The 27,171-nt window shown below is 49.1% G+C and overlaps 1 protein-coding gene across 1 annotated transcript in view; it reads right to left on the bottom strand.

Annotated features, from left to right (window-relative positions):
• The window catches only part of LOC147633073 (SWI/SNF complex subunit SWI3C-like), a 59,476-nt gene that overhangs the window by 27,731 nt on the left and 4,574 nt on the right, over nucleotides 1-27,171 (bottom strand). The window contains exons 2-3 of the mRNA XM_086806084.1: nucleotides 19,317-19,997; nucleotides 18,656-19,218 (exon numbers count right to left, since the gene is read on the bottom strand). Coding sequence (XP_086662210.1) covers nucleotides 18,656-19,218; nucleotides 19,317-19,997 — 1,244 coding nt within the window. The remainder of the gene's footprint in view (nucleotides 1-18,655; nucleotides 19,219-19,316; nucleotides 19,998-27,171) is intronic.

The following is a 27,171-nucleotide window of genomic DNA, read 5'->3' as shown; positions in this document are numbered from 1 at the left end:
TACTTGTGAAGAGGCTTGTGCAGGGCGGATGTACCTGATGGGGAGAAACAGTTAGGGTTAGAGTTCATTCATGGGAGACATACACAGAGAAGCAAGGGAGAGAGAGAGAGAGAGAGTTGTGGGGATAAGTCAACTCATCAATTGTGTGTGTGACTCCCCTATCACACATGTATATTGCACTAGTACACATAGTGCACTTAGTACATTAAAAGTACTAAGTGTACTATGTACTATAACTTATGGGCTTGTACACACTATAAGGGTGGGCATAACGCCTTTACCCCAACAACCTCCCACTTAAAGGCAAAGTGCCCTTAAGTAAAGGAAAAGAAAAAATCAGCATGTACATGATAATATACAAGGCCATATCAAGGCTGAAACTGGCCTCATCCAATGCCCATCAAGTGTCTGCAATGAGCAAACCGCTCCGGAGGCAAACTCTTTGTCAACAGATCAGCCGGGTTGTCATCCGTATGAATCTTAACAAGCTGAATTTGCTTGTTCTCTATCACCTCTCTGATGAAGTGATACTTCACATCCACATGCTTCGTCTTTGCATGAAAGACAGGGTTCTTTGCCAACTGGATGGCACTCTGACTGTCACAATGCAACAATGGAATATCCCCTGTATAGCCCAAATCAACCACTAACCGAGATAGCCATAATGCCTCCTTGCAAGCCTCTGTGGCTGCAATATACTCGGCCTCTGTAGTAGATAAGGCTGTGCACTTCTGCATCCTGGATATCCATGACACAGCACCTCCTGTGAATGTAAATACATAACCGGTAGTAGACTTCCGGTTATCTGGATGACCGGCATAATCCGAATCCGTGTAACCATGCACTAATGCATCTTGTTTGCCAAAACATATGCACAAATCCTGTGTGCCCTTCAGGTATCTCATGACACCTTTCACTGCTTCCCAATGCTTCTTGCCAGGGTTGGCCATGTATCTAGAAACCACTCCCACTGCAAATGCAATGTCCGGCCTAGTAGCAACCATGGCATACATGAGACTGCCACAAGCTGAAGCATACGGAATCTTGGCCATATCAGCCCTGTCTCTATCTGACTGTGGGCTGTCCATAGCACTGAGTTTCACATATGGAGGCAAAGGAGTACTAGCTTTCTTCCCCCCGTCCATATTGAACCTCTGCAAAACTTTGCCAATGTATTCCTTCTGAGACAAATACAACACATGCTGATTTCTGTCCCGAAGTATCCGCATACCCAAGATGTGATTTGCATCACCCAAATCCTTCATATCAAAGGTTTCATGCAGCCTCTTCTTCAAGGCATCCATCTCTTTACGAGATTTCCCGGCAATCAACATATCATCAACATACAAGATGAGAATCAATAGACTGCCATCCAAAGCTTTCTTGGTGTACAAGCAGTGATCTATGTCACTTCTCCTGAATTTCTGTGATTTCATGAATGTATCAAATTTATGATACCATTCTCTTGGTGCCTGTTTGAGTCCATAAAGACTCTTTTTCAGCTTGCATACAAGCTTCTCCTTTCCACTCACTGCATAACCCTCTGGCTGCTGCATATATATCTCCTCATGGAGATCACCGTGAAGAAAAGCAGTCTTCACATCCATCTGAATCAAGTCTAGATCATCATGCGCAACCAAAGCTAATACAGCTCTAAGTGTGGTCATTTTGACCACTGGAGAGAAGATCTCATCAAAGTCCACACCATATTCCTGCTTGAAGCCCTTAGCCACTAACCTGGCTTTGTATCTTGGCTTTGCATCTGGTGCAACTTTGAGCCTGTAAACCCACTTGCATGGCAAAACCTTCTTGCCTGCAGGCAAATGCACCAACTTCCATGTTTCATTTTTATGCAGAGAATCCATCTCTGACTTCATGGCACGCTCCCATAGAGCTTTGTCTACCCTCTGTAAAGCCTCTTTATAACATGAGGGCTCCCCACAGTCAGTGAGCATCAAGTAGTCAACCCCTGGAACAAACCTGTCAGGGGCTCTGGAGGGTCTAGTGGACCTCCGTACCCAATGACCATCATTTGCAGGTTGCTGTCCAGCCTGCATATCACCCATTGGTGGCTCCTGTTCCATGCCATAAGGCTGAAAAATCATGCCCGGTATATCCTCTAACTGTGGTATATCCATAGGGATATCTTCTGCCATCTCTGGCTGTCCATTTGGACCATTTTCAGCACCATTTAAGGGCTGGTTTTCCTGCTGTAATGGCTGATTTACAGCCCTTTGTTGTTGTCCATGATGTCCATCATCATCAAAGATGACTCTGCCAGGCTCCTGTTCCCTTGCAGGCTCCTTATACATGCATGTTTCATCAAAAATGACATCATTGCTGCGTATGATCTTTCTATTCATGGGATCCCAAAGTCTATACCCCATTTCACCTCTGTCACCATATCCTAGGAATATGCATTTGTGAGACTTAGGATCAAGTTTGGTGCGCATTTCCCTGCGTATGTGCACGTACGCAACGCAACCAAACACTCTCAAGTGCTTGTATGACGGAGGCTTCCCTGTCCATACTTCTTCTGGCACTTTCCCACCAAGCCTCGTGTTAGGTGACCTGTTTATAAGGTGAACGGCTGTCATAACAGCTTCAGCCCAAAAACCATGAGGTAATGCAGCATGTGACAACATAGAACGGACCTTCTCCTGAATGGTCCTGTTCATTCTCTCTGCTGTCCCGTTTTGTGGAGGATCATAAGGAGTAGAGAGCTCCCTCTTGATGCCTTTAGCATCACAAAAGTCCTGAAACTGTTTGGACGTATACTCTCCACCATTGTCGGAACGCAAAGCCTTCAGTGTTTTGCCAGTTTGATTCTCAACATGAGCAACAAACTTCTGAAACACTGAGAATGTATCACTCTTCAAACGAAGAGGATAAACCCACACCTTGCGTGTGGCATCATCAATGAAAGACACAAAATATTTTGCCCCTCCCAAAGAAAGCTGAGGCATCTCACATACATCTGTATGCACAAGCTCTAACTGAGCATCTTTCTGTCCAAGAGCTTTCTTGTGGGGGCACTGTAGTTGCCTACCATATATACAATGCTCACAAAATTGAAAACTTGAAAACTTTAGAGAAGGCAAGTAACCCAAACGAGACAATTGCTCCATTCCTTTGACACTCATGTGTCCCAACCGGCTATGCCACATAGAGATTTCCGGCAGCTCGGTTGCATTTACATTAGCATGGTGACAAACACCTGCATGCATAAAGTAAAGAGTGTCCACCTTAGAGCCTCTGGCAACAACCAGTGAGCCCTTACTAATTTTCCACTTTCCACTACCAAATGTGGTAACATAATCAGCATCATCAAGCTGTCCAGTAGAAAGCAGATTCTTCTTGATCTCAGGCACATGCCTGACATCATGGAGCATAAGCTGTGAGCCATCTGAAAATACAAGCCTCACATCACCTCTGCCAAGAATTTTGCATGCATGGTTATCACCCAAATAAACCACTCCTTCATTGCCAGCAGTGTACCTGACAAACAAGTCTCTGCAACCTGTGACATGAAAGGAGGCACCTGAATCAATGATCCATGAGTGCATACCATGACCACCTGTAAGAAGTGAATGGGCATCAAGTGAAGACGTAAAGAGGACCTCATCCTCACTGCCACCTGCATGTGACACATTGATTTCTTCGATCTTGACTCCACTTTTGCCCTTTGGCTTTACATCTTTGGCTTCATCCTTCTCTTTGTCTTTGCCTTTTCCCTTTTCTTTTTGATCATTTTTCCATTTGTAGCATTGCTTTTTAATGTGTCCCTTCTTGCCACAATAATGGCATTCCAAATCCTTTTTGGAGCGAGACTTGCTCCTTCCCCTTTCTTGGCTTTTCCCCCTTTGCTGGGATCTCCCACGTGCATTCATTGCATTGGACTTTCCAACAGAGTTGTTTTTCCTGTTCATCTCTTCTTGAAGAAGAGCACCCTCAACATCTGCATATGACAGCATAGCATTCGAATTGCTAGTGGCTGTCCTGAATGTGTCCCAACTCTCTGGCAAAGTGCATAACAAAAAAGTGGCTTTGAACTCATCGTCCATTGCCAGCTTTTGATTGATAACTTGGCTGACAATACCATTAAACTCATTGAGATGGGCTGTCATAGATGCCCCTTCCTTCATCTGAAGACCTATGAGTTTCTTCAACCAATACACTTTGCTTGAGGCACTTTGTTGGGCATACAAGTCCTGCAATCTCTGCCACATTCCCCAAGCTGTCTTCTCTTCACGAATGCTGAAAAGTAATGAGTCTGACACAGACAACATGATAGTAGATCTTGCCAGCTCATCCATATCTTCCCACTCTTCAGCTGTAAGAGAAGCGGGCATCACACCCCTTTCTTTGATAGGCTTGTGCTGCTTTTTCTGGAGCAACACATTGTAGCACTGGGTTTGCCAAATATCATAATTCTGCGAGCCTTCAAGCTTCTTGATGTGAAGCAATGAAGAGCTCTCACCTGTGGTTGCCATAGCAAAATGCAACTTGTCAATGCCTGACTCCCTGCAAAGTGTGCAAACACTGCACCAAAAGCACACAAAGTGCTCACAATTTTTCTCCCAAAGTTTATCTCCCACTGCGGAAGCAAGAATGCAACTTTTCTCCCACTTTATGTGATGAAAACACCAAAATCTGGTTGCTGCAGATTTTGGACAGCACCTTAAATGTGCTCTTTTGCCCTTCCAAAGTACTGTACAGCAGTACCAAGTGCTCACCAATGATGTACCAAACCTGTACCGGCAAGTTCAGCAGCTGAAATTGAACCTTTTGGTCACTCAAAGCAGTGTACAGCCATGCCAAAACATGCACAAAGTTGTGCCAAATCTGTACCAGCAGGTACAATAGCAATAAATGCTCTCCTGGCTGTCCAAACGAGTAAAAATCAGACTTTTACAGTCCCGAACACTGCATAAAACAGTCCCGAACAGAAATTGGGCAAAAGCCCCTTGACTGCAAGCTGATTTTTGAGGATTCAAGGCATAAATGTCTTGCCTGCTGCTTTGCCAAGCTCAACAAGCATACAAACTTGAAAAGCCCCTTGATTTGAGATCAATTTCTGATCATGCATGGAACATTGACGCACATGAAGGCATCCAGAGTGTTCATGATGCTTCCCCCTGGCCACATATACATCAAATTCATGAATGCCCCTTGATTTACAGGCACATTGAGTGCTTGTAAGGCATCAACACATTATCCACAGCATCAAATGCGATTGCCTGCATGCAAATCAATCCAATCGGCACAAAAGCCCCTTGATTTGCACTGCAATTTGCTGCAATTTTACCCAAATGTGCGATTTTTCACATCATACAGCATGTATGAGTGCTTAATTGCACAATTACATCAAAAGCCCCAAATTTCAACATCCAATTTCCTGCAAATTGATCCTGACTGCAAATTTATCCTGATTGTGACCAATGTCACCCAATTTTGCCAATTTTGCTCAAAAAATTGAGCAATTGGGCACCTGTACCTGCAAAATTGATTTAATTGATAAGAAATTCGCAAAAATTAAAGGCAAGTACCTATGAAATTCTGAATTTCTCTGATTTGCAGGTTGATTTCTGTTGCAGGAGGGGGGGGGCGTGATGAATATGCTGGTGCTGTATTGATGCAGATGCTGATGCTCCTGCAGCTGTGCAGGTAGGGAGGACGGCTGGGTGACAAACTCCTGGTTTCACCTCTTCTGTAGAGCCTCAAGAGATTCCAATCGAAGAATGCACACGGTTCACCTTCAATCGAAGGAGTGGCGGGGTATCGAAACGAGAAGGGTGACGTTTTGATGGTGTGATCAAATCGACGAAGCGCTTAGTAGCTTACACCTTGTGGCTAAGGCTCGACTGCGTCAGCCACCAGTTCCCAGGCGAGAGCCGTCCTTGCCGAAGCGGACGATGAAGCCGGCAATGTTCGCCTAGCGCCAGCCTTCGCATATGTTTCGCCTGTTTCTTCGCTTAGCGCTGGCGCCTTCGCCTAATTATGTTGACGCCCAGCCTTACACTCCTTCGCTTGGCGCCAGTTGTGGTTGGGCAGCCTGGGCAGCCACGTGGGCTGGCTGGGGCAGCTGGTTGGCCAGCCCCTTTTGTGCTGCAAGGAGCAGGGCGACCAGGAATCAGCAGGGCCCAAGAGCAGGCGACCAGCAGAGCAGAAGAGGGAGGAGAACCTGGTGACCACAGCTCTGATACCAGTTGATGGGGAGAAACAGTTAGGGTTAGAGTTCATTCATGGGAGACATACACAGAGAAGCAAGGGAGAGAGAGAGAGAGAGAGTTGTGGGGATAAGTCAACTCATCAATTGTGTGTGTGACTCCCCTATCACACATGTATATTGCACTAGTACACATAGTGCACTTAGTACATTAAAAGTACTAAGTGTACTATGTACTATAACTTATGGGCTTGTACACACTATAAGGGAAGGCATAACGCCTTTACCCCAACAGTACCTGTGTGTAGGGCGGATGTACCTACAGATTCTATTGTTTGAAATGTATTCATTCATGATGTATTTGGAAGAATCAGGTGCAGGCTGGTGGTGAATCCCCAGGCACCCGTAATCTTGTACTTTGCAGACTCTTTTGGTAATATAACCTAAAGGGGGGGGGTCAGCCTATCATCGGCCCCTTTATGTGGTGTACTGTCATTTTCAGCTTTGTGGTTGTAATGCTCAAGTGTTAAGTGCTCAGAATCTTGTTCACATTTATACGATTCCAATACACGCGTCCGCCTCCCGTTACACAAAGTGCAGCCTCTTCTTCAATTTCTTTTCCCACCCACCCTCCCTTCACAAGACCAAGTGAACCCCCGAGATGGCAAATTTGCTCGAGATGGCAGAGAAACCTGTGAAGATCCCACCCTCCTGACGTTCCTAGTGGACCGACAGTTGGACGGGTGGCATTTGGAAGGTGATGATGGAGTCTGATATGATTTGGCTGACTTCGTCACAGTTGGTGTTTCAAGGCCAGATCCGGCAGAGGAGGACTCTTCACTATCAGTCAATGAGCAGGAGGCCCAGGCACAGTTGTGGGATAGTGTCAATGCCCGTGTGCGCTCTTTCATCTTTCTTAACTGCACACTACAAGTGATCAATCATATCAAACACATCACATTGGCTCCAGGGATTTGGCAACACTTGGCTTCTCTGTACAATTGGGTGTCACCCATGAAGAGAGTTTCCTTGGAAGTGCATATGTGAGCAATGAATCCTGCAAAGTCTTCGATGATGCAGCAGCACATCAACAAACTCTAGGCTCTTCAGCAGGAGTTTCTTCAAGATCGGAAGGAGATATCATCAAAGGACATGGTCATCACGCTGTTGTCTCATCTATCCTCTCCGTACTCAGCTTTCTATTCCTCTTTGATCACCAATGGGAGGCTCAATCGGTTTTTGAACCCTCCATAGAGCGAAGGTTCCGAGGCTTTGACTGGCCAACAGTCGAAAGGCCGCAACAACAACAACAAGGGCAAAGGGAAGTCTTCACAATCGAAGTCTTCTGACAAGAAGCCCAACTCAGATCGTGATGCTTTGAAGGCTGAGCGGACCTGTAACCATTGTGACCAGAAGGATCACTATTGGAGGAAATGTCCTCAACAGAGCACCGAGAAAGGTACAAATTCCTCAACTGCAACCGCGAAGACTCCAGCTTTTGTGCACTTGGAGATTATGGACACCGAAGCTTCATCTTCTTCAAGCAGGGAGACAATTGGTCTTACCGTTGGGGATACTCAGGAGTGGATTCTTGACAGTGGTACTTCCAGGCACATGACTACTACTCGAGAGTTGTTACAGGACCTTCAGAGGCAAACATGCCACATCTTTATTGGTGACAAGTCCACAACCCCGATTCAAAATGAGGGCAAGTTGGAGATCATCCCCGATGGCAGAGGGGGGAAGCGTTCCTCCCCAATTCTTTATGTTCCATCTCTTGGTTTTCATCTTTTGTCACTGCATGAGGTTTGCAAGACTCGCATGCGGGTGGAGTTTGATGAGCATTCAATTGCTATCCGGGACAAAGAAACGGGCCAGGTTGTTTGGGAAAGCGGCGTGGAGAATGGGATTTACAAACTCTCAGTACTCTCTTCTCTTACAAGTACTCAGCTCGGTGATTTGTGGCATTTCTGTTTTGAATGTGGAGGCGTTGCGGCAGGCTTTCCGAGACCAGATTGTGGATGGCTTGCCAGATGTTGGCAGCAGGCAGGGACACAACAATTCTTGCATTCGTGGAAAGCAGGATAGGGAGTCTTTTCTAAAGCAGGCTACCATGCGGGCTTCAAAACCACTAGAGTTGGTTCACACTAACTTGTGTGGGCCTATGCAAACCCCATCCTTGGGAGGAGCCTTGTATTTCATGCTGATTGTGGATGATTGTAGCAGGTTCACATGGGTGTATTTTCTGCCACATAAGGACCAAGCCTTTTCTCGGTTCAAGGACTGGTATGCTTTGGTGGAAAAGGAGTCTAGATTGCAGGTGAAGACTATTTGGGATGACAAAAGAGGGGAGTTCTCTTCCAATGCTTTTGTGCGGTTCTTTGCGGAGAATGGCATCAAGCGGGAGTTGGCCAATACAGGGTCGCCTTCAGAGAATGGAGTGATTGAGCGAAAGAATCGGACTGTGGTGGAGATGGTGAGGACAATGTTGGAGCATCACGACCTTCCTCGTCCACTTTGGGGAGAGGTTGCGGCAACGGCTGTCCATATCCTCAACCGATCTCCAACGACTGCAATGCCTAAAATGACTCCATTTGAGACTTATTCTGGCAAGAAGCCAGATGTCTCCCATTTCCGTGTTTAATGCCCCTTTACTTCATGCTGATGATGTTGCTGATGTATTGATGATGATGATGATGATATGTTGTTGACACTACTAACGCTATGACTGATGCTAAAGATGTTGATGTTGATGATGACACCTATATGCTGTCCTAACTACTGGATTAGTCAGGGATTAAGACTGTTCATGCACAAGATTAGCCATGGCACGGGCTTGCACGTGACATTGCTCTGATACCAATGTTGCATGCACGGAAGCCTTGTTGTATTGATCCACAACCCTAAGCTTGATTAAGAACATTGATGCTGATTAAACATGACTAAGACAAAGGAGAGAAGAAGAGAGAGAGTTGGTGTTACGGTTTTCTGTATTTTAATATGGTACAAAAAGGTTGCATAACTGCTTGTACATGCCTAGGTCGTTGGTCAGTCCCTAGGGGGTGACCTATGGCCCCTTTCTAGCTAATTGATGAATGAACTTGTTAACTGCTGCTGAAGCTCCGCCCCGTCCCTGCCTGCGTGTCCTGCACACCAGCGCCCCCCGCCTTGTCCCCTCGCCCTTGCTCTTGCCCCCCCCGCCTGCTGTAGTTTCTGCGCCCCCCTCCCTCGCTGCTCTGCCCGCCGCCCATCTTTCTTGCCCCCCTTCGCCTGCTTCGTTGCTGCGCCCCCCTCCCTCGCTGCTGCGCCCCCTCCTCGCCCTCTCGCCCCTCGCCTCCTCGCCTTCTCGCCCCCCCCCCTTCTTCGCGCCCATCTCACCTCTGCAGCGCCCCGACCCCCCCTCCCCTTTCGTGCTGACTTCCGCCCCCAGGGGGTTTTGTTTTTCCTTTTCCTCCGGTCTTCCGCCTCTCTGTGTGCAGCCCGTTTCTTGCAAGATTTCCGCTTTCGCCTCGCCTACGCCTGAGCTTCAGACTCTGATGGAGACTCCTCCCGCCTCGCCTCAGAGGGACTCATCCGCAGCCCCCTCGCCCGCCCCCGAGGACACCCCCATCAGGCTTTCTCTTTCGCCGGAAGAGGAAGCGAGCCTCACCGCAGAGGTGGAACGCCTTCAGGTCCATTCCACCATCTGCCTTATAATCGGCACTCGCCCCAGCAGAGGGGAGATCTGGGATCTTCTCCAGGCCCGCCTTCTTGCAGATGTGGGCAAGATCCTGGACGTACAGCTACTAGGCCGTGGACATTATCAGATCGAGTTCGAGACCGCCCAGAGTGTGGCCAAGGTCCTTGCCACGAGTCCCCTTGACATCAGGGGTGCTCGGGCTTTCTTCAGACCTTGGCAGCATGGCTTTGACCCAGCAGCGGCTGAGCAGGGAGAGCGCCTTTTTCATGTTACAATTTGCTTCCCTGGACTCCGCCGGGAGTATCTTCCGCTCCTCTCTCGGCTAGGAGCATTGGTGGGCTCGGTACTCGAGACTGGCCCCACAGCAGCTTCAGTGGTGGCCAGAGCAGCTGGGCTACCCTCCGTCAGAGTTTTAGTGTCTGACATCTCCTCCCTTCCTAAGGTCATTCAGCTACCTAGGATTGGATTGATCAGAGAGTGGAGTTCTCGGGGCTCCCGAACCAGTGCTTCATATGCAGGCAGGTCGGCCATCTGGCCAAGGCCTGCCCTCGCAGGAGACCTCGACCCTCACCACAGCAGCAGGCCCCTGATGGCCCGCCCACAGATGCAGCACGGCAGGCTGCCTCCGGGACACCTGCTCAAGCCACAGAGACCTCGGAGTGGCAGCATGGACAGGGGCGCCGCCGAGGGAGACAGCCACAGCAGCACGCCCAGAGACCGCTGCAGCAGCAGCCACAGTCTCAGCCTCACTGGGTTCCCGTGAGGAACAGCTTTGCTCCCCTCCAGGAGGAGACACCTGCAGCGACTGAGGACCAGGAGATGCCAGCACCCCCTCCTTCACCCCCCCCACCCCCATCCCCTCCCACCGCCTCGCTTCCACCTTCGCCTCCTCCCGCCCCCGCTTCGGTCTCGGCAGCGGCTCCCTCTCCACCCCCCTCGCCCCCCCCTCCTCCCTCCCCCACCCGCCTCGCCTTCCCGGGAGACCCTGGCAGTCCCCTGGCGCTCGCCCGCAGTCCGGAGGGCGCTGAGCACCGACCTCACTCGAGCACCACAGAGGAGACCTACCATGCCGATTCGGGCTTCACGGATATCATCTATCTGCAGTCGGCTGAGTCGCCTCGGTGTTAGACAGCGATCGGAGGCTTTCGATTACGCCTTCACTCGGCTTTTTGGAGCAGAGGGCCCTCATGAGCCAGCACCCATCCGAGTTCATGTAGTGATACCTCCGGCCCGCGGGGAGGAGGCACTTGATTCAGCGGTGACCTTCTCGTTCCCTCTATGTGGCCCTTGCGACCGGGAGTGGACTCTAGAGCTCGCTCTTAGCACTTTGAAGACTCAGGCAGTTGAGTTCTCTCATCATGTGAGCGACCTGGAGGTGACAGATGTGATAGGCCGGCTCTGGGAGTTGGCGCATTTTTTCTTGGATCCCGGGAGTGTGGATGCCTCAGGGATTCGGCATTTGGTCGTGCGTATAGTGGCAGACTTAGCACATGACCCTAGATATGTATGTATACACGAGGTTGCTCTGTCAGAGCGGGAGGCAGTCGCCATGGGCCACAGCCACTGGCGCCTGATCCGAGATTCTTGCAGTACACCGGGTGGGCAAATTCGCAGCCGCTCGGATGGGGACTACTCTCCATCCAAGCCGCTTGCGAAGGCCCGCCGCACGGCTGAGACAGCATCCACCTCAGCAGGTCATCCATGAGGATCATCTCATGGAATGTACAGGGCCTGGGCGGAGCACATTTTATACGCTATCGAGGTTGCTTGAGGCAAGAGTTTCAGAGATGCCTGGTTGGTGGCAGCATTGATATTTTGATGATGCAGGAGCACCACGTGGGTGAGAGCAGGATCCGGAGATATGGTTCGGTGATGCCTGGTAGATGGGATACCTTTTGGTCTGCAGGGTTTGGTCCTTTGGGTGGACAGGGAGGAGTTTGCATGGTCATTGCAGATGTATGGCGGCAGGCCATTGTGGATCGAGGGATCATTGTGCCTGGTAGAGCACAGTATGTCATTCTGAGGATGCATGATGAGCTATTGGGCGTGCTCAACGTCTATGCGCCTAATCATGCTAGTGCCAGAGCAGAGTTCTGGACCCAGGTTACGGATGCATTGCCAGAGGCCGCACATTGGTGTGTCGGGGGAGACTTCAACATGCTTGAGGACCCGGCCGATAGGGTGGGAGGCAGTCATGTTACAGTGCACGGCACGGAGCTTGCAGCTTGGGACCGGTTTTGCATGACACTGAGGATCACTGATGCATGGCACCATGGGGCCTTCTCCCGCTCTCAGGACAGTCTTAGTTTCTCTCGGTCGGATCGCCAACAGGGAGGGACTAATCTATCACGGATTGATCGCTTATATGTGGGCGACTGGTTAGGGGAGCGAGGGGGCTCCGTCGCATTCTCGTTGGCACCTCATTTTCAGATCATGCGCCAGTTATCCTGACATTGGAGGAGATGACACGGGAGCCCAGCTTGCAGTTGAGGATCCCAGAGAGGGTACTTACAGATCCCAGTCTCGTTGAGGACATTGAGAGGATCTGGCATGATAGTCAGTGCTCTGACCAGGATGCAGCAGGCCAGTGTGCCCAGGGACTCATCGAGCTTAGCTCTTTTCTGCACGCTGCAGCTTTGACACGGCTGGGAGAGAGTCGCGAGCGGGAGCATCGGCTTAGACGCAGCCTTGCCTCGCTACAGCGCCTTCAGGAGCAGCAGCCTGCATGTGAGTGGTTGGCGTCACAGCTGAGCCCGGCACGCCAGGAGGTTAGAGAGGCACAGGAGCAGAGACATGAGTTTTACTATCGTCGTCAGGCCTCTCAGTGGACGCAGCTTGGTGATAGAGTGACTGGAGAGTTTTTTGAGACCACTGGACCCCGCCATGCTCGGGCAGGAGTTCGTCAGCATGGTAGACCGAATGGTTCGGTAGCTACTGAGCCCGGGGAGATCAGAGCCATTGCCACTGCATTTTATAGAGACCTGCTTTCAGCGGAGCCAGCCACTGAGGACAGAGATGCTTGCAGACAGACTGTGTGGGCCCATGTGCAGAGGAGGGTCACAGATCGTATGCGTTCAGTTCTTGGTGCGCCTCTTTCAGAGATTGAGCTTGCCGAGGCCTTGAGGGTCCTGCCGCGACATAGTTGCCCAGGGGAGGACGGACTGACGCCGGCCTTTTTTTATGCGCTATTGGGACCTTTTGGGGCCAGGCCTCCGCAGGGGCTTTCAGCATGTTTTGGACACTGGGGTGATGCCGCAGAGCTTTTCAGAGGGCTTGATCTATCTTATCCCCAAGGGGGAGGGAGTATCAGATGATATTCGGCATTGGAGGCCTATTACGATCCTCAATATTGTCTACAAGGTCTTAGCAAAGGCCTTGAGTTTGAGGATCCAGCCCTTCCTGGGGGAGTTGATTCATGCTACTCAGACACGATTTGTCAAGGAGCGCAGTATCCTTGACAACATCTTTACTTTCTGGGAGGCGACGGCCCGAGCTAGATTTCTTGGCGAGGACTTGGTCGTGATGCTTCTCGATTTTGAGAAGGCATACGATAGAGTTGATTGGGGTTTCTTAGAGGGCACTATGCTACGCCTGGGCTTTGAGCCAGGATGGATCAGAGGGGTGGCGGCTCTGTATTCCACAGCTCGCAGTCAGGTGTTGATTGCAGGAGGACGGGGGCCGAGTTTTGAGCTGACCAGATCAGTCCGTCAGGGGTGTCCCCTCGCCTCCTTTCTTTTTCTCTTCTTTGCGGAGGCTATGAGCATGTATTTGACGGCAGAGGAGGTTGGTTTGAGAGGACTTCAGCTCCCAGTCCGGGGGGAGGACCTGCTTGATGCTGAGTTCGCAGATGACACGGGCTTATTTTTGCATGGCCAAGAGGCCAATCTTCTTCGGGCAGAGCAGTCGCTCCAGGTTTTTAGTGCAGCTTCGGGAGCATTGATCAATTGGCGCAAGACAGTGGCCTTTTGAATCAGTAATGCTCCCACTCCGGCATGGAGCCCGGACCCCGGTTTTAGATGGATTCCTCCAGGCACAGCAGTGCGGTATTTGGGATGCCAGATTGGCCTAGATTTGTCACCTGAGCAGCAGATTGCCCCGCTTCTTCTGAGCATTCGGAAGAAGCTTTTGTATTGGAGTACAGCTCGACTATCCTTGGCTGGGAGGGTGGTGGTGGCAAATCAGGTGCTGTTAGCGACCATGTGGTACATTACGTCTTGCTGGATCTTCTCGAGCTCTTGCATCAGCCAGGTACAGAGGCTAATCAGGAACTTTCTGTGGTCTGGGCGGGACGGTCAGCCAGCTCGGGCAAAGGTTGCATGGGCAGTTATTACACTTCCGCTGGCTCAGGGAGGTTTGGGCATTATAGATCCAGTCGATCAGAGTAGAGCCTTATTGGGGAAGCTTATTGTTCGGGGGTTGCTTCCAGGCGCTGAGCCTTGGAAAGAGCTCCTCTTGCAGCGGCTGCAGGCTCGAGCGCCCCCAGCAGGGGGCACTTGGGCACCAGAGATTCGCTGGATCTTCATAGAGATGAGGAGGACAAGCCTCAGTAGAGGATGGGAGGACAGATTTGCTTTGAGTATCCTGAGAGCTTGGGAGCTGCTGAGACCGGGGCTCTCTCAGCGACCTCCTCCTTGTGTTGAGGAGCGGGCCAGACAGCCGCTCATCTGGAGCCCAGCGGTTCGCACAGAGCAGGGTCATATGCTGGGTTCTCGGCCTCGTCTAGCCTGGGGGCCTTTAGCGGCAGGCCCAGCTCGTAGTTTTGGAGACTGGCAGGCCATCTGCAGTCTCCCAGAGGAGATCCAGGTGGAGAGGCTGAGTCACTTCAGAGGGGGGTTGATTATGAGGGATGATATTCAGGAGGCACTCACAGAGGAGTGGTTCACGCCTCTCGAGCCAGTGACCCCACGGTGGATGGGAGCCTTTACACAGTTGGAGATCCTGATTGCTGTCAGAGCTTGTACTGAGGATGGCAGTTGCCTCTACTATGAGATTCAGGATGAGGGCAGACTCCAGCGAGTGGAGGTGGAGTCGCCTTTGGTTGCAGAGTGCACCTTTCAAAGGATTCGGGTAGTGGCCGCCGCTTCTCGAAAGTGGCATATTGACCCCGACCCTGCTGATGTGCTCCCGGATTGGCGCATATGGGCATATGCAGCGCGCCCCTTGGCCCGTCTACAGTGGGACCCCGGGGAGTACGAGTGGCATGATCCTTATGCATCCCTTGAGGCCACAGAGATTACCTTTTTCCAGCATACTGTTCGGCTGGGGCGGCATATTTTGACGGCGAGGAGGACGGTCTCTCCAGCGGCAGCGGGGCATTGGCAGCTACAAGGACTCTCACAGGAGTTCCTGGAGGATTTTTGGGCTCGGCTCTGGGCTAGTCGACAGGCCCGCAGGATCTCGGCTTTTCAGTGGCTGGTCGCCACAGGGGCTCAGCAGTTGGCACTTGGCTTGTTTACAGCGGTCTTCCGGCGGCCTGCGTCCGATGCGGCCACCCTATGGAGACACAGAGACATTGCCTTTGGGATTGCCCTCAGGCGCAGCAGATTTGGCTGCGGATGCTGCGTATTCTGGCTCCCCTCTCTCCAGAGGGTATGTTTACGTGGGGTGCCGCTGCTTGGTCGACTTCGTCAAGGCCTGCTATGGGCTATGAGATGGAGCAGGGCAGTCAGGCCATCAGATTTATTAGGGGCCAGCCTCGCCTGGTTCCGGCACCGGATTTCTCGTCCGCCAGCTGGACACAGGAGAGGGATTTACGATGGGAGCTCCTAAGCAGCCTCACCATCTGGTTCACCTGGAGGGCCCGGTGCTTTACGGCCTTTGAGGGGAGATTGGAGCCACCAGCAGAGACTGTTCGGGGGATTTGGCAGGAGTTGATCCACACCCTGCGAGGACAGTACGACCGCATCCGGGGAGACTCGGATGAGGCGATCTTGCAGCGCCAGGCCTTTCACACCACTTGGAGCTGTGGCCCCTTCTACACCTTACACACGGGATCTCCCCGTTGGCACTACAGGCCACCTGTTTGGCTCTTCCCCCCCCTATTGTATGATTTAGCCTCTCAGTCCTTTATACTGATGCTTGTATTTTGCAGCACCTAGGGAGAGTCTCCCGGGCTGCCATGCTGTATTCACTGCTCTGTTTCTCTTATGAGCAGGAGAGATCTTTTGTAGCCCTACGGGCGTTTTTTATATAACTAATGAAAGGATCTTTTCTCGGAAAAAAAAAAAACTTGTTAACTGCTGAAACACTTGATGAATGACTGAATTTTGTGGCTTGTTCTTATATATTTGTAGAGGATGTTGGTCGGCCAACATCAGCTGCTATCAACTTGTGCCGGACATGTCTTAGGCGTAAAATGCCCCTAAAAGTCTGTGCTTAACTGTTGATGTTGGCCCTTCTTGTGCTGGTCTTTACTATGACACAAGCCACCTGCAGTATGAGCTCCTGCTGACTGCCAACAGGGCTGCTGGCTACCAACTGGTTCTCATGCCCCTTTACTTCATGCTGATGATGCTGATGATGATGATGATGATGATGATGATATACTGCTGATACTATGACTGATGCTGATAATGACACCTATATGTTGTCCTAAAACTGTTGGATTAGTCAGGGATTAAGATTGTTCATGCACACAATTAGCCATGGCACTAGGCTTGCACGTGACATTCCCTTCTGCTAAACTTGATGATGGGGTGGACATTGTGTCATCCCTCCTCCTTGGACTACTAAGTTTAACTTTGACCTGCTACTTTAACTGACTTAACTTTGACTGATATTTTTGTTTGAACACCTTCCGGTTCTAATCTCCACTTCCAAGTCTTGCTGAAGAACTCAGCATCTATTCCACTGTTGTCCCCATGCCTGGTTTCCCTTATCCTTAACAAAGCAGTGGGTCACCTGCCAGAACTGATCGTGCATGTTGCTAGGCCTTTGGAACTTATATGAGAGCTTAATGATGTACTAGTTCTGCATACATACCCTTAGGGAATGCTTCCTCTGGCTTCGCCTGTTTGCAGACCACTCCATCTGCTACCCTGCTGGAACTGTGCACCTTCTTTGGGACAATGCTTAGTGGGCTGAACCTAAATGCTCTGATACCAATGTTGCATGCACTATCGTTGATCGTGATAACGCACAACAAGGCCTTCTTTATACCTTTATGTGGTGAGAATCTTTAGCATCTAATTAAGATTAGAGAGAGAAGAGAATGAGAGAGTGAAGTAGACGACACCTTATTGGGTCCCAAATACCTCCCCCCCCCCCCCCTGCAAGCAAGAGTATTTGCTTATTTTATTCTTTGGAGAATGATGTACAATGCTTGAGTAGACAAGCGATGTGAATGCCCAACGCAAGGACAAGGAAGACCGTACGTCTGCGGAGTATCCACCAATCCAAGGCTCTACTGAAGACTCTTTGGGCCACTGATGCAAGTCCAAATAGTTGTAGGACTACACATATGCTGGCTGAATAACGAAGAGGACCTTTGATGATAGCCTGGAGATGATTGGATGCTGAACTGCTATTGTACTTTGCTGAAAATACTGAATGCTGGAATGAGAATGATGCGCTTGCTTTTATATTCCCCTAGACTATTGGTCGGCCAGCAAAAGCTGTCGGCCAGTAGCAAAATGGACAAAAAATAGCATTAAATGCTATAATAAATGCTGTGCATGGGATACTGCTGCTTTTTCTGTCTTGCCCGACTGGAGCAACCTGGCCGACTGGGGTCTGACAAGCATAAGACTGTCGGCCTGCTGTAAACACTGGCCGACTGTATATGAAGGCTCCAATGCTTTGTCGGCTGGCCCATGCTGCTGTCCAGGGCTGTGATTAGCCCTTGGACAGGCCAATAAAGCCAAGGGCTGGCCCATAGGCAAAGCCATGCTTTAGGCTTAATGCTACTGATGCATACCTACTTCTAGGGCTGACTCTACATGCACTATCTGATGAATTCTCCAAGTGGGTTAAGAGGACTGACTCTCGACTGACCTCTAAGGCTCAGAGACTGACCTACGTAGCTCGTGCCTGACTGTCCCTTGACTGACGGCTCACAATGGGGTCACGGCATATGACAACTATTCCTACAAAAGGTACTACTTCTGTACAAAATGTTGCACTGTGTGTCACTGTGTACCCCAGTGCAGGGTGCACGTAACAATCAGCTTGTCTTTAGCTTAGCATCATAAGCTCTCAAGGTAGCAAAGAATCCAGTTTTAGAGGGGAGAATTATGCGAGGGGAGAATTATGCGAAGTTAGTTATGACAGGGATGCTTTAGATGGACCCAGCTCTTTCTATGCAAGTGGCTCGCTTTGTCTTGTGCATGATTGGAAAAGCACACAGAGATATATGTGCAGCTAATCGAAGCTTTTAAGCGATTAAGTCCATTAAATGAGATCAACTAAGAAAGAGGATCCTACAGTCACAGATTGTTAAAAAAACAAGCCAGTTGTTTATGCCCTATCTTTCCAGCGAGTTATTTCCACCTCCAGCACCCGTTCAAACCTTCTGCAATAGCATCTACAAAAATCCTCTGTGCATTGACAGAAAATCCACACATCACAATACAGTCCCAAAGAACAACTCAAATATGTGCAAAGGTAAATCTTGAGAAAGATCACATGCCTTCACTTTAGCAAGATTTAAGAGTGTAATAGAAACTCCTAATCATTAAAGTCACATTGGTTGGAGAGTCCAAACAATGTGACTTAAACACTCATACTCCTCTTGAAACCAATTAAAGTTCAGCGGTCACAAAGAATGCTGACACAGTATGAATTTCAAAGAAATAGCTAATAAAAAGTACCTGCTTCTCGCAATAAAAATGGCGTTGGGAACAGTCTCCAGCGCATGCACTGCAGAAGTTTCCTGAAGTACCACTCAACACTGTGCCACTTGCTTCCTTGACCACATTCTCAGGCAGAACACTCGAAGGTTCTTCGTTTAATGCTAAACTTTTCAAAGCCATGGCAGGAGCTTGCAAAGGTTCATACTGGTATAAGTATTCCAATGGGGTTAGAGAAAGCTGCGATGAACTCAGTACCCCTGAGCCATCTTCTGTAAGGTAAACTGGAACCTTGGTAGGGTATTTGAATCCGGCAGTCTCTAAATTCAGTTCGGCTTGGTAATTTACGAGGCCCCATTGAACCAAGAACTCCAATATTTGTGCCAACTCTTTGTCACCAAGATTACTTAATCCTCGTATGTCGAGGAGGCTGATAGGTGTCTGAGGATTTAGTCTACATTTCAGTATTATAGCATTCCTCGCCTGCATAAAGGTTTCAGCAGACTGCAATTTGGACTTTCCATAGAAAAATTGAGGCATAGCCTGCCTTTCCAGCTTGTGAATGCGATCCCATGCAAACCAACCTGTTGTAAAAGTAAGCTCACCCATTCAAAGTTCTGGTCAAAGCAAGTCATAATATGTGACCAAATGGCATCATTGAGTTCATAAAGATGGACATTACTTGCATGTGTGGGGACGATAGTGACGTTGTGGCCTTTAGAAGGTTGTGGATCTGGCCTTGTCCATGATGCAAATGGGTAAACTTGCTGGCTGACAGCAGCATCGATGGAAGCCCGCATAACAGAATCACTTTGACCCATATCATCCTGGCTAGAAATTGCCAATCTGGGACCTGTGACACTGGAAGGGACAACAGAGATAACCTGCAATTGGCCATGGGAGATATTCTCCAGTGCAATGGCAGAGCTTCTGAGCCTGCTAGACCTAGTATCTTCATCTTCCACTCGACCCTGTTGTTCTCTCTGAATAAGGGCAGCTATGGAGGCATGGTGGTGCCCTAGCCTCTGCTTTATAACCAGAGGCTCTGCTGACAGCTGCTCAAATCTTTCTGGCAAAACTTCTGGCAGTCCTGCCAACGCAGGAGAAACTTCCAGTGACTCCCCAGAAAGGGGAGAGTCTTCTCTAAAGATCCTCTTTGAGACAGGTGATGAAGTGGGCGATGGGAACTTACGCTTGTACCCCCCTGCTCTGCCATCTTCTTCAGATTTCTGGTGAGTTGAATTTGTTTGCTGCTGGAGTGTGATGGTTTGCTGCTGTGCAGAGCTAGGGTTCTGGTTCTGGTTCTGGCTTGCTGCTGAAACAGGCAGCGGCTCCCTGCGTGGCTTGAGCTTGATCTTAAGAGCTGAAAATCAAGGAGAGTTTTGCAAGTAAAATTCAAGGAGACAGATCTACATAAGAAACAACATAGAGAGAGAATACGTGGTGAAAAAAACCCTAATCTACAACAAATCAGGCTGCCCCAAAACCCTTATTTGGGCAAATATATGCTGCCAAAACCCTAATCTAGCAACCAATCGCCCAGCTCATAAACAACCAACAAGAAACCAATCAAATGACCAGTTCATACCGTCCACAAAACTCTAATCTACCAAAAAAAGGTGCCCAATTCATGCTGCTAAAAAAAACCCCAATCTTGCAAAGTGGTGTCCCCAATTCACAGTACCCTAATCTAACCACCAGGTGTCCAACTCATGCTGGCCAAAATTCTAATTTTGCAACTGAGGTGGCCTAAACCCCACCTGATATAGCAGTCAAATGCCCAACTCATGCTGCCTAAAAACCCTACTCCAGAAGTACACCATCGTGGAAAGATGTGATTGACCTCATCTATCCTTATGCCCTTCCTGGGTTAGACCAAATCCAGCACAGAAATGGGGGCTACTGAGGAGAGCAAACAGCATAATTAAGCCCAAAATCCAACCCAAAAGCAGAGATTATTAGAAGACAAAAGGAACCGAAACCCAAGACAAGAAACATACCTGGGGTCATAGTTGCACGGCAAGGGGGGAGAAAGGTGGAGGAAGCAAAGAAAAGAAAGGGATCTTTCTCACTCTCTCTGAAAAGAGGGCTTTGACTTGACTTGGCAGTGGGAGAGCGAACTAGCAAGGCCTAGGGGGGTAAGAGAGAAGAGGGTGAGGGTAGTAAAATAAAGAAGAGAGAGAATGGGTCTATTGACTTATGCGGGCGTGCTGCCATAGCTATATGGGGGTGTCCTGCCACAAACACGCATATCCACACACCCTCAGCCCAACACGCACACTACCCAGAAGCCCTCACTAGGCTCTGCTGTTGATGTTACTGCCCACTCCTCTTTGCATCAGATCCATCACTCCCTCCCACGTTGTTTTGCAGTCTCCTCCTCCCCTTCCCCAACTTCAGACCAGCCATTGAGAGACATATTTCTACCATTCGAAAGTGTACCCAAAACACCTATGCTCATTGCTTCACCAGTCCAACCATCTGGTTCCCTTCACCCCAAATGCCACATTTGAAGATATCTTTAGACAGTGTCTTTCCTATATGCTGATTGTAATGTAATTTCAATCAAAATATGGTTTTCTCCTAACTACACCCCCTATCTGCATGTTTTTAGTTTATCCATCTGCAAATATGCAAAGTTTGAAGCCCATGGATGCCCCTTGTATATACAATAACTCGTTTTGACAACATAAATTTGCCATCTGTATCAAGAATGGATCCACCAAATTCCCCATGGTTTGTCCAAACGTGAAGAAATAAACCTCCAAACCAGCCAAAATAGGTTCTCTCATATCAATAATGCGGAAGCTTGGTGGAAGAATCAATAACTTCAATGGTCAGAATTCAGCAATCATTCACGACGAATACAACGCACAACATAGAAGAAGATGTGCAGAAAATAGAGAGAGAGAGAGAGAGAGAGAGAGAGAGAACATGCGGAAGCTTGGTGGAAGAATCAATAACTTCAATGCTCAGAATTCAGCAATCATTCACGACGAATACAACGCACAACATAGAAGAAGATGTGCAGAAAATAGAGAGAGAGAGAGAGAAGAGGACACAGTATTGGGTCCCAAATACCCTCTGTAGGGCCCCCACTACGAATCAGCTTAGAAATCAGTAGATTCATCTCATTATTCACAAGCATTGGTAAGTTCCAAGGGCCAGGACAGCCAAGGGGAAGGTGCTCTAGCCAAGGAGAAAAGTGCAGGTCAAGAACCGGTCTTTATTTTCAGATTTACATCACTCTAATAAAGCAAATACACCCCTAATATGCTCTGGTCGGCTGCCTCTACAGGGGTCGGCCTGTTTTGCTGAATCCCCGCGACCAGGTCAAAAGCAATTAAATACTCTTTTAATCGGCCTTTTCACACTGGACAAGTGCTGGCTACCCTGCGCATATGCTGGCTGCTGTCCCAGCCTGTGCATGGCAGTGGAACAGCCTCTTATCGCCTGGCCGCCTAGCTGGGCAGGGCCTATAGGCCTGTCAGCTGTATGGCCAGGCCCTCTTGGGCTCGCCGACAGCCTGCCCAGCCCATTCTAGGGCTGGTGGGCAACACATAGGGCCCTCGTTGGCCCCTTGAGGTGGCACAAGGCCTACCCCTTGCCCAATCAAGGGATGGAACATCTGTTAGAAGTCATCTCCTGTCTTAATGTAGACACCAGGGCCTTTGTTGTGGGTGTGCCCGCCCTTGTAGGTGTTGTTCTCATTTTTCCTCACTCCCCGTATTTTTCCCCCATTTTTTCCCATTTTTTCTGTGGCTTGGGAGGCAGCCCTGAGGTGGCAGGTCCTATTTCTTAGCCGACTGCATCTATGTGTTTACTGGTGCTGGCTCACTGTGGACATCTTCTTGATTCTGGCCGACAGTACACAGAGCTGGCCGACTGGGTGTTATGCTAGTCGTGGAGATTTGGACTCCTGTCGGCTGCCTACAGCAGGCCGACTGCTGTTTGGGGGCCATATAAAATGGCCCCACAACCCCTTGCCACATTGTGTATCATTATTCGGGATCTTCTTTGTGTATAGAGAGCAGAGTTACACGCCTCTATCTCTCTCTCTCTCTCTCTCTCGTGCTGTTTTTCTGCATTGCGTTTGCTCGTGTTCCCAGATTTGGTCATCATCTCCGCTGCGTATTCTGACATGGTATCAGAGCCATAGGCTCTTGATAGTTCTTGGATTTGTGTGAGCAAGAGGGGGACTGTTGTGTTGCTGTACGGGACTGTTTGGGAAGAGGAGAAGCAAGAGAACGGCGGGCTGACTTGCTGGACAGCCACTTGCAGGTGTAAGTTCTTCTTTGTTCCCACCCACCCTTTTTCAGGTTACATCCCCGCAATGGCAGATTTGTTAGAGATGGCCACAGTTGTGGGATCGTGTCAACGCCACGGTCCGCTCATTTATCTTCCTCAATTGCACACCACAGGTAATCAATCATGTAAAGCATATGACGCTAGCCAGAGGTATATGGCAGCATTTGGCTTCTCTTTTCAACAGGGTATCACCCATGAAGAGGATTTCCTTGGAAGTACAGATGCGGGTTATGAGCCCTGAAAGTCGTCGATGATGCGGGAGCATATTAACAAGCTGCAGGCTCTTCGGCAAGAAGTTCTCCAGGTTGGGAAGGAGATATCGTCAGAGGACATGGCCATAACGTTGCTGTCGCATTTGCCCTCTCAGTACTCAGCATTTTACTCGTCTTTGATTACCAGTGGCAGGCTTAGCACCATCACGTGGGAGGAGCTTGTGCCCATGGTCTTGGACCAGGAGGAACGATTCACGAACCCTCCTCAGGGTGGAGGTTCGGAGGCCTTAACTGGCCAACGGTCGAAAGGCCGTAACACGGGCAAAGGGAAGGCTTCATCGGAGAAGTCTTCTGAGAAGAAGTCCGACGCAGACCGCGAGAAACTAAAGGCAAAGAGGACCTGTCACGATTGTGGCGAGAAAGGCCACTATTGGAGGCAGTGTCCCAAGCGGAAGACCGAGAAGGGTGAAGATTCCTCAGCAACAATCATGAAGACTCCGGCTTTTGTGCACTTGGAGGTGATGGACACCGATGCTTCGTTTTCTTCAGGCGGGGAGGAGGTTGGAGGACTCGCCGCAACGGATACTCGAGAGTGGATTCTAGACGGTGGTGCTTCCAGGCACATGACTCCTTCCCGTTCAGATTTACAGGATCTCTGCAGGTATTTTGGTCACATTCTTATTGGGGATACATCCACTATCCCGGATCACAATGAGGGCAAGTTGGAGATAATTCCCAATGGCAGAGGGGGGAAGCATTCCTCCCAGGTGTTGTATGTTCCATCACTTGGTTTTCATCTATTGTTGTCAGTGCATCAGGTTTACAAGACTAGCGTACGGGTGGAGTTTGATGAGCATTTTGTTGCTCTCCGGGACAAGGCAACAGGCCAAGTAGTTTGGGAAGGCGGAGTGGAGAATGGAGTTTGCAAGCTTTTAGCACTCTCTCTCCCAGGTACTCAGGTTTGTGATGAGTGGCAGTCTGGTAATGGCCACTTAAGTGTGGATACGCTGCAGGTGCAGGCTTTCCAAGACTAAATGGAGGATAGCTTGCCAGTTGATGGCAGCAGTTGGCAGGAACTTTCCAGTACTGATGTTGGTGGTTCTTGTGTTCGTCAGTCAGAGGGAATTGAACAGGTAACTTATGCTCTGATGTCTCGTAGTATTCGGGACAAAGAAACTCCTGTAGATGAGGATGTTCTTTCCACGAGGACCTCTTGGAAAGCCAGGCAGGTGGCAATTGATTACTTGCAGAAGGAGGTGGATGTTGCGCACTCTCCAGGCTTTGTGGTTCCGGATTCAGAGGGGGTGGTTGATAGGTTTCAGAAGGCCTTGCGTGGTCTTCAGCAGGTTTCCAGGACTTGGCTTTGCACTGTAGCAGGTGTTGATCCTTGTGAGCAGTGTGATGCCTCTTTGACTCGGAAGCACGAGAGCTTCCTGATGAGGCAGTTGAGCTCATGGTTGCATATGACTCTTTGGTTTTATTTTTTAAAGAGAAAAGTACTGCCCGACACCCATACTGTTGTCACATTTCACCGGTCGCTTTTTGAAAGTTCACCCGTACTGTTGTCCCCGACCTGCAGCCTGCTCGATGCCCGTACTGTTGTCGCCGACCTACAGCCTACCTGTCACCTGTGGCCCTGTACTGTTGTCGCCTGCCTGCCTACCCATACTGTTCTGTACCAGGCAGTACATCTAGCCGACCTTCAGCAAACTGCAGCTGCCAGCCAGTCTTGAGTCGCCCCCGCCTCCAGGCCCCCAGCCCTTGCCGTGTACAGTGTACACTGGTGACTGTACACTACATTCTACTACAGTCTACAAGTTCACAACAGTAGTACACTCGTGACTCAACACTGTGCCTAGTACCAGCCTGCAAGCAGCAACAGTGCAACCTGCCTGGGCCTTGTGCAACAGAGTGATCAAGACTCAAGTTCAACAGTTTACATCTTTACAAGGCAAGGCAGCAAGCTTTTCTCTTTCTTCTCTCTCTCTTTCTCTGTTTGAACTTTTGGTGTTTTAAAAATTACCTATGTCACAATCTTGACTGCACAGTCTCTCCCCATAAAACAATAGACGGAAAAAGGACTCATTTCTCTGTAATGGTTAACTTTGAAAGTCTATTCAACTTTTTGCCCGAATTTGCAAAAATCATGGCTTACTCGGGTTCAAAGCGATCGGCTTCAAATGCTACTTGGTGGGACGAGGTTGAAAGGCTAGAAAGGTATTCATCTAAGGGAGGTGCAACACAATGGAAATGCAAGCAATGTAACAAAGAGAAGTCAGGAGGAGCAAACCGTGTGAGAGCACATCTATGCCATGTAAACAATGAAAAAGCACAAGTGAACAAATGCCCAGGGACAACACCTGAAATGCGTAGAGAGCTTTTGGCAAAGTACCCAGGTGAAGAGGAGAAAGTATGTGCACGAAAGAAACCGGCAATTGATGCATCTTACTTCAGTAGACATGGGGAAGATGTACACTTGGGAGATGGACAACAGTATGGAGGACTTGGGAGCTTTGCATTTTCCCAAGATTCGCAATCTATGGATGCAAGCTCCGACAAGCAGCAAACCTTGGAAGCAGCTTGGGATCCCCGCAAGAAAGAGAGGGTAGATGCAACTGTTGCAAGGTTCTTTTATCATGATCATGTAGCATTCAATGTTGCCAGGTCTCCATATTTCATTGAAATGGTCCAGGAGATTGCACAGTATGGCCCAACATACAAGCCTCCTTCGTATGAGACTATGCACCACCTTGTTGCAAAAGGAGAAAGCTGCAATTGAATGTGCTTTAGAGTCTGTGCATGAAAGTTGGGCAAAGAATGGTGTGTCACTTATTGCAGATGGCTGGAGTGACACTCGAAAAAGGTCCATTCATGGCATGGTTGCTTATTCTCGAGGAAGAATGCAATTCATTTCCTCACATGATGCTTCTGGGACTGGAAAAACTGTAGATCAGCTTGTGGAAGAGTGGGCCGAAGGTATTGAGAAAGTTGGACCAGAGAATGTTATTCAGTTCTTAGCTGATGGTGAGGCAACAAATAGAGCAGCTGGTCTTAAGCTTGAAGACAGGTATCCGCATTTCACATTTAGTCCATGCTTTGCTCATTGTTTGAGCAACTTATTGAAGGATGTTGGCAGCTTGCCATGGGTTGATCCACACATTCAAAAAGGCAAGGAGATAATAAGCTTCATTCAAAACCATCAGTTTATTTTGAATGAATTCCGCAAGAGATTGCCCAAAAAGGATCTCTTGAAGTACTCAGAGACACGCTTTGGTTATAACTTTCTCATGATGAAGAGGTTATCCAAAGTGCACTTGCCTTTGAAGCAGTTGGTTGTATGCAATAAGTGGATGGGATGGGCTCTTTCTCGGTCAAGAGCGGCATAGAGGTTGCAAGAACCATACAAGACTTCACATTCTGGGATGAAGTCAACACTATCAATGCTATGATGAAGCTAATCATGCGCTTGATGCGGATTGCATATGGACAGGAGCCACGCATTGGCAAGGTTTATGAGGGGCTGACTGAATGATCAAGAAAATAGGGGAAATGGGCTTGTCTAATGAGAAATATGCAGAGGTTTGAGGATTATGTGAAGCATGATGGAATGGTTATCATTCTCCTATGCATGTTGCTGCGTATGTCTTGGATCCCGAGTTCCAAGGATGTGGACAAGAGGCCAATGATGAGGTGATGGATGGTTGGGAGATAGTGCTTTCTAGGTAGGTTCGTGATGCAGATAAACGAAGGTTGGTGAAAGACCAACTTGGATTTTATCACAGCAAGTTGGGAAGGTTTGGATCGGCTGATGCACAGAGAGAGAGGTTTAAGATAGGGGCTGCTTTATGGTGGGAGGATTATGGGGCTCGTAGACCACAGCTTCAATCATTGGCAGTAAGGATCTTGTCTCAAGGTGCAAGCTCCTCTTCGATTGAGCAACTATGGAGTGTGTTCGGCCATGTTGCATCCAAGAAGAGGAACAAATTTGGAACAAAACAACTCGTCCTGGATTGGGCT

The sequence above is a fragment of the Cibotium barometz genome, chromosome 12 (genome assembly GCF_041138505.1).
Source record: "Cibotium barometz isolate CiBa-2024 chromosome 12, ASM4113850v1, whole genome shotgun sequence".
In the NCBI taxonomy this organism is placed as follows: domain Eukaryota; kingdom Viridiplantae; phylum Streptophyta; class Polypodiopsida; order Cyatheales; family Cibotiaceae; genus Cibotium; species Cibotium barometz.
Note: the sequence above shows the minus strand (reverse complement) of the source record. Positions and strands in the feature narration are given on the sequence as shown.